Below are 12430 nucleotides of genomic sequence, written 5' to 3'. Positions count from 1 at the left end.
TCTATTCCGCGCCTGCGCAGACAGTCGCCCCGCGGCTCTGGCTGGGTCCTCTGCGCGCGCGCGGCGCAGCGCTCCCGTGAGGCAGTGCGAGGCGGGGCGCGGAGCGCGGCTGCGACTGAGGGGCGCGGACTGAGCTTCCTGAGGTGAGTGCCGTCGGCCTCGCGGGCCTGGGCCGTGCGGGGCGCGGGGCTGAGGGAGCGGCGCCGACCACTCGGCCGCCTCCTCTTTTGTCCGGACGCCCCTGGGGACTCTCAGGAGCGCGGGGAGCGGTGCGGTCGGAGTCCGCCGGGCTGGAAGCCGGGACCAGCGGCGGGGGGAGGAGTTCGGGTGAGGCCGGGGGGCGCCAGGGGCCGGGGGTGAAAGCGGGGGCGCCAGGGGCGTCGGCGGGAGAGCGGGGGCCGGCGGTGAAAGCGGGGGCGCGGGTGAGGGCGGGGACTTGGGGGTGCAGGCGGGAGAGCCCGGGACTCGGGGGCGGGGATGGGGCCCCGCGCTGGTCCTGAGGCGCGGGGGTGGGGACGCGGGCGGACGCCCCGAGCGGTGCCCCTGGGGGTAGTGCAGCTGGTCTGTGGCGCGGGTCGGTGTGTTTTCGCGCCACCAGTGAGTGACAGGCCCGCCACCCGGTGAAGTGGGGCAGATGACGTCGCGGTGACGCGGGGCTGGGCTGGGGACACTGTCCAGTCACCACGGCCCAGGTCTCCCGGTTGTCGCGGTGCGGGCAGTTCCCGAAGCTTCGGTTCTCCCGGCACCCGGTGATCCTGCCTGGGGCGACCCCCGAGTGAATGGCGGGGACCAAGTGGGTCGTTGCGGTGAGTTTTCAGTTGACCTCGGGAAGGGCGGGGGGAGAGGCTGCTGAACCGCAAGGTGCCTGGTCTTCCTCTTGAATTACCAATGGCGCTGCTGTTCTGTACACAGTGCGTTTGGACCGCTCTTCTTTGGGAAAACGTGAGGCTTTGGTCAGTCATTACAGCCTGAAGTCACACCCTAGTTGTGCGTGTGGTGCGGTTTCCCCTTCCCTTCAGACGTTTCCGAGACAACCGCCTCTGGGTTAGAGGTTACCAGTGTGTTGGGTGTTTATCTACATTGTCCTTCTAAAGGCGCCTTCTTTGTGGTCTAACACTTGTTTTTTTCCCCCCTAGGAGAAATCATTATATATTCTAAAAATACCCCCCCCCCCTTCTCTGTGGACTTCACATAAAACTAGCTCTGTTTGTATTTGGGTTTATTGTCTAAATGTCAGTACCGTAAACCCGTATCAGTCACACAAAAATCGGGGCAGTTAAACCATGAGTTGTGGAAAAGACTTTGTGGAAACATTAAAAAAAATTGGTTATCCCAAAGCTGATGTTCTTAACGGGGAAGACTTTGACTGGTTGTTTGAGACTGTCGAAGGTGGGTCATTTCTGAAGTGGTTTTGTGGGACAGTGAACGAACAGAACGTGTTGTCGGAAGCAGAATTGGAGGCTTTCAGCGTTCTTCAGAAATCAGGCAAGCCCATCCTGGAAGGAGCAGCACTGGATGAAGCTCTTAAAACCTGTAAAACTTCTAGTCTGAAGATACCTACCCTGGATGACAAAGACCTAGAGAAATTAGAGGATGAGGTTCGAACGCTGCAGAAATTAAAGAACCTAAAAATTCAGCGACGTAATAAATGTCAGTTGATGGCCTCGGTAACGAGGCACAAATCTCTGAGGTTAAATGCTAAAGAAGAAGAAGTCACTAAAAAGCTGAAGCAGAGTCAGGGAATTCTAAATGCTGTGACTACTAAGATGAAGAATGAACTTCAGGCTCTTACAGATGGAGTTGCAAAATTGATGGTGTTCTTCAGACCTTCAGATTTGGGTCCAGGGACAAATCCTCTGGTGTTTTTATCTCAGATTTCCTTGGAAAAATATCTCAGCCAAGAAGAGCAATGCACAGCAGCGTTAACCTTATATACCAAAAAACAGTTCTTTCAGGGTATACAAGAAGTATTTGAAAGTTCAAATGAAGAGAATTTTCAGCTTTTAGATATACAAGCACCATCTATTTATGATAACCAAGAAATCCTTGAGGAGAGGCGGCTAGAGATGGCTAGGCTGCAGCTAGCATACATGTGTGCTCAACATCAGTTAATTCACTTGAAAGCACGTAATTTGAGCATGAAATCAAGTATAAAATGGGCAGAGGAGAATCTTCATAGCTTCACCAGCAAAGTAAGTATGAGAAATGAGGCTGGATTAATATTGTCTTTTTTTTTTTTTTTTAAATATATTTTATTGATTTTTTACAGAGAGGAAGGGAGAGAGAGAGTTAGAAACATCGATGAGAGAGAAACATCGATCAGCTGCCTCCTGCACATCTCCTACTGGGGATGTGCCTGCAACCCAAGTACATGCCCTTGACCGGAATCGAACCCGGGACCCTTCAGTCCGCAGGCCGACGCTCTATCCACTGAGCCAAACCGGTTTCGGCTAATATTGTCTTTTTTAGTAATGGATATAATAGATATTAAAGGGTTTTAGGAAGGAGAATATAGGAAGTCATTACATTTTCTTTGTTCAGTGCTTAGTTGTGATGTGTGTCAGTGTTTCATACAAATAGATCCTCATATTAGTGGAGGGCAGAAATAGTAATTATAGCCCCAACCACATTATCTAACTAATTTTAAACAAAAGTATTTTTGTATTCTGAATTTGAAATTGCGTTGATTTCAGATACACTCACTGAAATTTCCTTTTTTATGATGTATGAACCTTATTTTTATGAGTAAAGAACCTTGTTGCTGTGTTGTGGTATTCTGCCTTGTTTGCTCTGACCAGAATATAGTGCTAATGAAGTCAGAGATCCAGTTCAGTGGACTGGAAACCCTGATTCTTTGTTGAGAATGTATAGCTGTATTGCAGATAGTCATTTACTGTCTTGGACAGCTTGCTTTATTGATAATTTAACTACTAGATAGTTGAGTGAAAATACAACTTTCTGAGCCCGGACTGGGTAGCTCAGTTGGTTGGAACATTGCCCCATGAGCCAAGGTTGCCGGTTTGGTCCCTGGTCACGGCATGCATAAGAGTCCACCAATGAATGAATAGATATGTGAAACAACAAATTGATGTCTCTCTGTCCTCTCTCCCTCTCTCATCTCCCTCCCTCCCTCTACCTTCCTCTCCCCTCCCTTCCTCTTTATAAAATAAAATAAATTTTAAAATATATATAACTTTCTGAAACATTACCAGCACCAAATTAGTTACTACAACTGACAAACTTTGGAATAAGTGTATGAAGTCCTGTCATTCTTTAGAACTGTGAAAATCAGCTGACAAACTAGGAGAATAGCTAGTGATTAATTTTGAGAAAAATTGAAATAGCATACATTTGCAATTAGTGAGTAGTGTGCTAATACTTTTTATTGATTAAGCCAAGCATGACAAGATCTCTACTTTGCTAACCATTACTGTATGTGTGTGTGTGAATATATGTATATACATATACATACATACATATATATATGGTAGTAATAGCATTAAAATTTAGCAATTCATACTGGCTTTACCCTTGACTTGGTCCACACTTTTTCTTTTTAAATTATGATTTTGGCTTTTGCTAATAGGAAATTTTTATTATTGAGCATATTATCTGCTAACCTAAAATGGAAAGTGAAAATAATTTTAAAACTATTGGAACTTTATACATACAGTTTGAAATATAATTGCTTTCTTTGTGTAGGTTCTTGGAAAAGATCATTTGGATGCTAAAATTTCTAGCTTGAATACTCAGATTCTGAAACTCGAAGAACAGATTACTCAGATAAAAGACAAAAGTTTGCCTGCTGTGGTAAAAAAGAATGCCCAGTTGTTGAATATGCCAGTTGTGAAGGGAGATTTTGATCTGCAGATTGCCAAACAAGACTATTATACAGCAAGACAAGAGTTCGTTATAAATCAATTGATAAAGCAAAAGGCATCGTTTGAACTTCTGCAGTTATCATATGAAATTGAAATGAGAAAGCATTGGGACGTACATCGTCAACTTGAAAAATTGGTTCATGAACTTAATCAAAGTAATATGATGCTCCATAAGCAATTAGAAATACTAGCTGACCCATCAGTATCTCAGCAGATAAATCCAAGGAATACCATTGATACCAAGGATTATTCTACTCACAGGTATGCTTCATTGTTTCTGTTGTAAGTAATTATTTTTCCTTTTGTTTTGTAAAATACTAGAGAGAATTTGTGTGGAAATTGTGGAAGGTTAAAAAATTCTTTGCACTCCATTTTTGACCTTTCTATTCTCCCACTTTTATATGCCTCTTTTTTCTTTTTTAGTTACTTGCTCCCTTTACCATTCATGTTAAATGTGGAAGTAGAGCTGAGAGAATTGGGTTGGAGGAATGAATATATACCAGGTCTTAATCATCTTTAACACCATTAGATGCTTTATTATAGATTGGGGGGAGGAGTTTACAGCAGGAAGTTTGAATACAGCTTATGTACAATAGATATTGCTGGATAGAGAAATGACTGCATTTGGAGAAGGTAGCAGTAGAGAGGGGAGAAGACTTCAATTTTGTGTCTAGTCAGGTGAATCACTGAGAATGCTAGCTCCCCACCTTTTCTGAATGTAAGCAAATTGATGGTATGGCGATACTGAAATTGGAGGGCTAAAGTAGTCAAAGACCTTGCCTGGCTGGCATGGCTCAGTGGTTGAGTGTCAACCTAAGAACCAGGAGGTAATGTTTCAATCCCGATTATGGCACATGCCGGGGTTGGGGGATCGATCCCCAGTAGGGGCATGCAGGAGGCTTCCGGTCAAGGATTTTCTCTCATCATTGATGTTTCTCTCTCTCTCCCCCTCTCCCTTCCTCTCTAAGATCAATAAAAATATATTTTTTTAAAAAACTAACAAAAACAAAGGTCTCAAAAATCTGGATCCTATTCCTGATTTCTCTCTAGGACAAGAGGAAAATCATCTAATCCTTGGTGTGTTTTTTTTGTTTTTGTTTTTTAATTAATGAAACAAGGGGCCTAGATAGGGCTGCCTCATTGCAAAATTTCAGAGGGTGGTATTGATATCATGATTTATATGAATGTTGTCCCCTGGAGTTGTGTAGTTCCCACAAGAACAAAGTTGGCAGTCTTGGGCTTGAATAGTTTTATGAAATCTGTTGCAACTTGTTAAAATAATTAAATATGTATCAGCTCTACAGAAGCTTCTTCCACATTTAACATGAATATATATTATATATATAATTATATCCTATATAATAAAACACTAATATGCAAATCGACCTGTCACTATGATGCACACTGACCACCAGGGGGAGGCTGTCAGCGGTGGCTATTGGGCAGGGGTGGCCAGTGGGCGGTGCCAGGACGCCAGCCAAGAGGGGGGGCGAGGGGGTCACGGCGATCACCCCACCCACCGGTTGTCCCACAGATTTGCCCTGATTGCCAGCCAGGCCTAGGGACCCTACCCTATATATTGGGAACAGTCTCTTAGATTTAAAAATTAAAACCTGGCAAGGCTACTCTAACATTGAAAAAAACAGGATGATGCAGCGATGACATGCATGGACTCTGGCTTGCACATTTTGTGGTCAGCCCTGATTCTGACACAACTGTGTGACAAAGCCAATTACTTCTCTCTGCTTCAGTTTTTCCACCCATAAGAACGGGAAAATGGTACTACTGCCTCAGAAGGATCATGTTATGTACTACTTTTTATAATCGGGGCAAAATAATGTAGCTGCCCATACAACAGCAAGATGCCTTTCACCTGTATGAAAAGTATGGTCACTGGTGCATGCAGCGCCCCGGATTGCGAGGGGGATGTCTGACTGCCGGTTTAGGCCCAAGGGCGCAGGCTGGGCTGAGGCTCCCCCCCCCCCCCCGCATGAATTTCATGCACTGGGCCTCTAGTATATATATAAAATTATAAGGAAAAGAGCAGGCCCTTTTGGTCAGATATGAAGTGCTGTCTCTCATTTTTCCACTTGCCCAGTAGGATTTTCCTGCCATTAATGTTTGAAGTGATAAAGTGGCCTTCTGGCTCATTAAGACTAAAGTAGCAAGTTTGCCATTACTATTTCTGTAGCTCTTTGTTGTTTACTTTTTAAACATTTTACTTAAAAAAATGTTTTTATTGATTTTACAGAGAGAGAAGCCCTGATGCTAAAAGAACATTGGTCAACTGCCTCCTTTATGCCCCCTACTTGCTGAACCCTCCCCCTCTCTCCCTCCGCAGCTGGGGCATGTGCTCTTATCGAGAATTGGGAATCAAACCGTGACCTCCTGGTTCATAGGTCGACACTCAACCACTGAGCCACGCTGGCTTGGCGAAATAGTATTTTAGTTGGAATGTTTTCAGTTGCTTGGTGTAACAGCAGACAGATTAATATTTTTTTAAGTTGTTAGCTATCCCAAAAGATGTCCCCATATAGTGGATTGTAATTTTGAAAACTATACTGACTTTAGGGTTTCTTTCTCTAATTTTTATTTTTACATTTTAGGCTTCATCAGCTTTTAGAAGGAGAGAATAAGAAAAAAGAATTGTTTATAACCCATGAAAACCTGGAGGAAGTGGCTGAGAAATTAAAACAGGATGTTTCTTTAGTACAAGATCAATTGGCAGTATCTGCTCAAGAACATTCTTTCTTTCTGTCCAAACTGAATAATGATGTGGACATGCTTTGTGATGTTTTGTATCAAGGAGGAAACCAGCCTTTGCTTAGTGATCAGGTGGGTGCTTGCCATACATAGTATTTAAAAGTGATTTAAAAATAATGTTCATTGTAAAAGATACTAAAGAAAATGTTCATATGAGGAAAATATTACCCCAAATCCTGTTGCCCTAATACAAAGTTTATTTTTTTACATATCGTATTTTTTGTTCACATGTAGATACATTTTTTCAGATAGTTTTTATAGTGGACACAAAATTCTTAAATTTATAAAGTATTTCAAACATACAAGGAAATGTAATACTAATGTTAAGAATTAAAATAGTAATAATAAAACCACTCCTGTATTTTTTTTATCTGCCTTAGCAAATACAGGATTAGAGTTATATCTTTAAAATACTGTATATACTTAGTAATAGAATGCTCCTCCTAATAGTGTTCCCCTCTCTTCTATTCTTACTTTTATCATTTGCTTGCTTTTATTTGTAGTTTTATTAGACATATATTCCTATACTATATTGTATGTTTTGAACTTTATATACATACATGGTATTATTTTGTATGTATTATTCAGTAACTTGTTTCTTCATTGTTTTTTTTAAATCCTCACGCGAGGATATGCTTTACTTGATATATATGTGTTATTTTTCCCCCTGAGAGAAACATTGATGTGTATGTGCCCTGACCAGGAATTGAACCCTCAACCCTTTGGTCTGTGGGCTGATGCTCTAACTATTAAGCACTGGCTAGGGCCACAAAAACTTTTTAGTTTGATGTAGTTGGTTATTCAGTTTGTTCTATAATTTAGTTGTAATTCCAGTTTGGTCCTAGGAGGAGGTAAGTGTAACTTCCACCTACTCTACTGTCATCTGGGATCTCCAATTGATATTTGTATTTTTTGGTTTTGTCAGGTCCTCAAGTAAAGTATGAGTATATGTTACTTGAAGAAAACCCACTACTGAATAAACTTACCAGTGTTCCTTATACAGTTTTGGACATGTCCATAGCACAAGCCTAAATAATTTTCTTCATTTTTAATGTCACAGTACTCTATTGATTTAATTATTGTGTCATAATTCCTGTAACCAGTTCACCATTGCTAAATACTGTGATCGTTTTTTCTTGTTTGCTCTTGAGTGACATCATATATATCTTGTGTGTCTAGTCTTTTGTTGCTGTATACTTTCATTTGGATGAATTCTTGGAAGTAGATTGTTGGGTTTCTTGAATGTGCACTTTTTTTTTTCCCTTTGATACTGCCATATTGCTTTTTAAAAGCCACCAGTATAATTTAAATGTCAACCGTTGATCATATGGTATGCTATCAATTTATGAATTGCTAAGAAAAAAACTTTTTCTGTTAAACTGACACATTCTTATTTAGATTTTTTTTAATACTTATATCTTTTAGGTGTAGATAAACAAATGTTTATCATATTTTGAATATACATTAAAAAGGGAAAATTAGCCAGTTTAAATATGGTATTCCTAAAGCTCCACGTTTAGTCCAATTATTCTATGTTGTTGGGTTTTTTTTAATTCCTCACTAGAGTATGTTTTTTTCCATTGATTTCTATAGAGAGTGGAAGGGAGGGAGGAGAGGTGGGGAAAGAGGGAGAAACATCTACCTGAGAGAGAGACACATCAATTAGGCGCTTCCCACCACTACTGGTGCTGGGGAACCTGCAACTGAGGTAGGATGGCCTAGACTGGGAATTGAACCCAAGGGCTGATGTTCTAAACCACTGTGCAACTGGCCAGGGCCTTGTATGTTATTTTTTGATTCAAAGTTGTAGTCTGTATTTTTTCACAATAAACATTAAGAATGTTGGCGATGCCCTGGCCGGTTTGCTCAGTGGATAGAGCGTCGGCCTGCGGACTGAAAGGTCCCAGGTTCGATTCCAGTCAAGGGCATGTACCTTGGTTGCGGGCACATCCCCAGTAGGGGGTGTGCAGGAGGCAGCTGATCAATGTTTCTCTCTCATCGATGTTTCTAACTCTCTATCCCTCTCCCTTCCTCTCTGTAAAAAATCAATAAAATATATATATTTTTAAAAAGAATGTTGGCAATAGCAAAACAAAAACAATAATCAGATTAAAAAGTAGGCTAATGACTTGAATGGATATTTCTCCAGAGAAGACATACAAATGGCTAACAGGTCATCAGGGAAATGCCTCAAAACCACTGAGATACTACCTTAAACCTGTTGGCTATTACCAAAAAAGTAAAATATAGGAAGTATTTGTGAGGATGTGGAGAAACTGAAACACTTGTACGCGGTTGGGGGAAGTGTAAAGTGGTGCAGCTGCTGTGAAAAACAGTTTGGAGGTTCAGCAAACTGTAGAACTACCCTTATCACCCAGCAAGCCCACTTCTGGGCATTTAAACTAAGAAATTGAAATCAGGATCCCAAACAGATATTAGCACTCACATGTTCATTGCAGCACTACTGAGAATAGCCAAGGTGTGAAAACAACCTAAATGTCTATCAGTGGAAGAATGGGTAAAGAAAATGTGGTATATACATACAATGGAATATTTCTCAGCCTTAAAATCCTGCAATATGTGCCAACATAGATGAACCTTGAGGAAATTATGCTACGTGAAATAAGCTAAGTCACAAGACAAATGCATGATTCCACTCGTGAGATATGTAAACTAATCAGACCCATAGAAGCAAAGAGTAGAATAATGGTTGTTAGAACTGGGGAAGAGCAAATGGGGAGTTGTTAATCAGGTATAAAGTTTCAGTCATGCAAGATGAAAAAGTTCTAGAGGTCTGCTGTCTAACATTGTGCCTATATTTAACAGTACTGTACTGTCCTCTTAAGAGGGGAGATCTGTTAAGTGTTCTTACCACAATACATTTTTTTTTTAATGTTGGTGATACAACATTTCTTATGAATATGTCTGGTCAATAACAGTTACATGGTGCTCTCCAATATAAAATGCATGTTAATTTCAGATATGTTAACATGTGAAACTGTATTCTAAAATAGGATGATTTCACTAAATCTTTTTGGGGTGTCATGATTCAGTGTTTTTCCCTAGCCCAGTGAGGTACAAAATGCCATCCATTTTAACTTACATTTTTATTGTTAATGAAGTTGAACATTTTCAGTATTTATTGGAGCATTTTTTTAGCAATTGTTATTAGGATCTTTAGTATTGAAATTAAAGGTGAGATTGTTTCTCATTGTATTAAGGTTTACCAAATTTTTCCTCAAAAGGAAACCACTTAATGTAGGTACTACTTGATTTTTTTTTAATGTAATTTAAGTATTGCTGTCTGATATTTATGACATGTTAAGCTGTCATTCTTGAACTTGTACATTAGAATTACCAGGGAGCCTATTGAAATGTAGCTTCCTGGTCCTGTTGCAGAGTTTGAGTAATTCACTTTTTTTTTTTTTTTAATCCTCATCTGAGGATATTTTTTCCATTGATTTTGAGAGAGAGTGACAGAGAGAGGAGGGGGGAGAAGAGAGAGAGAGAGAAACTTTGACGTGAGAGAGACTCATCATGACTCATCAAGAGACTCAGCTCTTGCCCGAACTGGGGCCAGGTACCTGTAACCAAAGTATGTGCCCTTGACCAGGAATTGAACCTGCAGTTCTTCATCTGTGGGCTGACACTCTAACTACCGACCAAATGGGCCAGGGCCAGGGCCAGAGCCAGAGTTTGAGTAATTTAGTGTGGAGCGAGGTATAGGAATCTGTATTCATAACAAGTACCACAGGTTATAACCATGCTGAGAACCTGTGGAAGGTTATGAGGGAGGTAGAGCTACAGGTTTTCTGAGAACCTCTTTGGTAGGTAATACTGGCTGTAAGTTCATAGGAGTAGATACTTGGTTAGAACGCCATGGAAACTTGGTAATAAGCTGCTTTTAATGTTAGGAAGTGAGAAGGATTGTTGAGTATCATGTGTAGTTTTATCTTCTACAACAATTTGAAAAAAAGGAAAAAATGGAGATTTTTGTTGAGGTAATTCTTTTTCATTGGTATTCCTTTATTTTAAGGCTTTCTCAGTTCCTCTTAATGTCTAGAATAAACAGAGATTAAGTTAAAACAAGGTTTGATTAATTAGAATGTAAGCTCCATGAAGGAGATGTGTTCTTTCTTACAATCCATAGAGTTAAAACAGTACTTGGAACATGGCAGGCATTCAAGAATACTCGTATTTGTTGAACGTATGAGTATGCAGAACAGTTTTTCCATAACAGATACTCTTTTTAGAGAGTAAGAGTTTGCTTTGAATCACTTAAAATTGCCTATCAGGAGTTGCTGCAATTGATCTTACGTAAAATTTATATTAAACCTATGGATTTTTAGTTGAGGGTCATTTACTGTTAAAATGGTGGGGATGATTACGTCATTTATATTTTTTCCATATAAGTTGCATTTTAAATTTATAACTGGTGTTGCAAATAGAGCTCTTGCATTAAAAGCATTTTAATTTTCCTTTTAGGAGTTAACGGAGCAGTTTCATCAAGTTGAGTCTCAACTGAATAAACTAAATCATCTTCTCACTGATATTCTTGCTGATGTAAAGACAAAAAGGAAAATTTTGGCATCTGATAAACTGCATCAAATGGAAAGAGAATTATATGTATATTTTTGTAAAGATGAAGGTTATCTGAAGGAGATCGTGGAAAATTTAGAAAACCAATCCAAGATTAAGGCTGCTGATCCCAAAGACTGAAAATTACTGTCTACTGACTCTTGATTACATGTGCTGTGTCTTAATGTTTCACATCAGGGGGAGAGTACAGCTAATGAACACTAAGAATCTAAATCTGAGGCCAGTGGAGCATTTAATTTAATGAATTCAAGTATTGTATCAGTTTTTTTCTTTCTATAACATGTTTGTTCAGAGTCAGTGCTTAATATGACTTGAATATTTGCTTGGTGCCACTTAGTCCTGGTAACTTTGTCCTTACAAGAAAAACACATTACAGTAGCTGTCCCCTTATCTGCGGTTTTGCTTTCTGCTGTTTCAGTTACCTGCAGTCAACTATAGTCTGCAAATAGATGTGGAAAATTTCAGAAATAAACAGTTCATAAGTTTTTTTGTTATTTTTATTTTTATTTATTTTTTAAAAAATATATTTTACTGATTTTTTTACAGAGAGGAAGGGAGAGGGATAGAGAGTTAGAAACATCGATGAGAGAGAAACATCGACCAGCTGCCTCCTGTACACCTCCCACTGGAGATGTGCCCGCAACCAAGGTACATGCCCTTGACCGGAATCGAACCTGGGACCCTTGAGTCCACAGGCTGATGCTCTATCCACTAAGCCAAACCGGTTTTGTTATTTTTAAAAATACACATTTTTTTATTGATTTTAGAGATGAAGGTAGAGAGAGAGAGCGAGAGAGAGAGAAACATCAATGATGAGAGAGAACCATTTATCAGCTACCTCCTGCATCCCTCACCAGGGTTCAAGCCCACAACCCAGGCATGTGCCCTGACCAGGAATTGAACCGTGACCTGGTTCATAGGTCAATGCTCAACCACTGAGCTACGCCAGGTAGGCCAGTTCATAAGTTTTAAATTGTGTGCTGTTCTGAATAGTGTGATGAGATTTCACGCCCACCTGCTCTGTCTAGTCTGGGACGTGAATTATCCTGTTTTTTCAGCATGTCTACACTGTATGCTACCTGCCTGTTAGTCACTTAACTGTCTTGCTTGTCGGATCAGCTGTTACAGTGCTTGTGTGCAAGTCACCCTTACTTTACTTAATAGCCTCAAAGTGCAAGCGTAGTGAT

The 12430-nt window shown here is 40.4% G+C and overlaps 1 protein-coding gene across 1 annotated transcript; it reads left to right on the top strand.

The window, feature by feature from the left end:
- The first annotated feature begins 582 nt into the window (after nt 1-582).
- Nucleotides 583-11736, top strand: HAUS3 (HAUS augmin like complex subunit 3). The gene is made up of 5 exons (XM_036326962.1): nt 583-806; nt 1137-2192; nt 3703-4142; nt 6488-6716; nt 11130-11736. Exons 2-5 carry the CDS (start codon nt 1284-1286, stop codon nt 11361-11363), a joined length of 1812 nt encoding a protein of 603 aa, XP_036182855.1. The 5' UTR covers nt 583-806; nt 1137-1283; the 3' UTR covers nt 11364-11736.
- The last annotated feature ends 694 nt before the right edge of the window (nt 11737-12430 follow it).

Source organism: Myotis myotis, unplaced genomic scaffold (assembly GCF_014108235.1).
Source record: "Myotis myotis isolate mMyoMyo1 unplaced genomic scaffold, mMyoMyo1.p scaffold_m19_p_1, whole genome shotgun sequence".
Taxonomy (NCBI): domain Eukaryota; kingdom Metazoa; phylum Chordata; class Mammalia; order Chiroptera; family Vespertilionidae; genus Myotis; species Myotis myotis.
The sequence above is the reverse complement of the archived record's forward strand: the minus strand, read 5'-3'. Positions and strand labels throughout refer to the sequence as shown.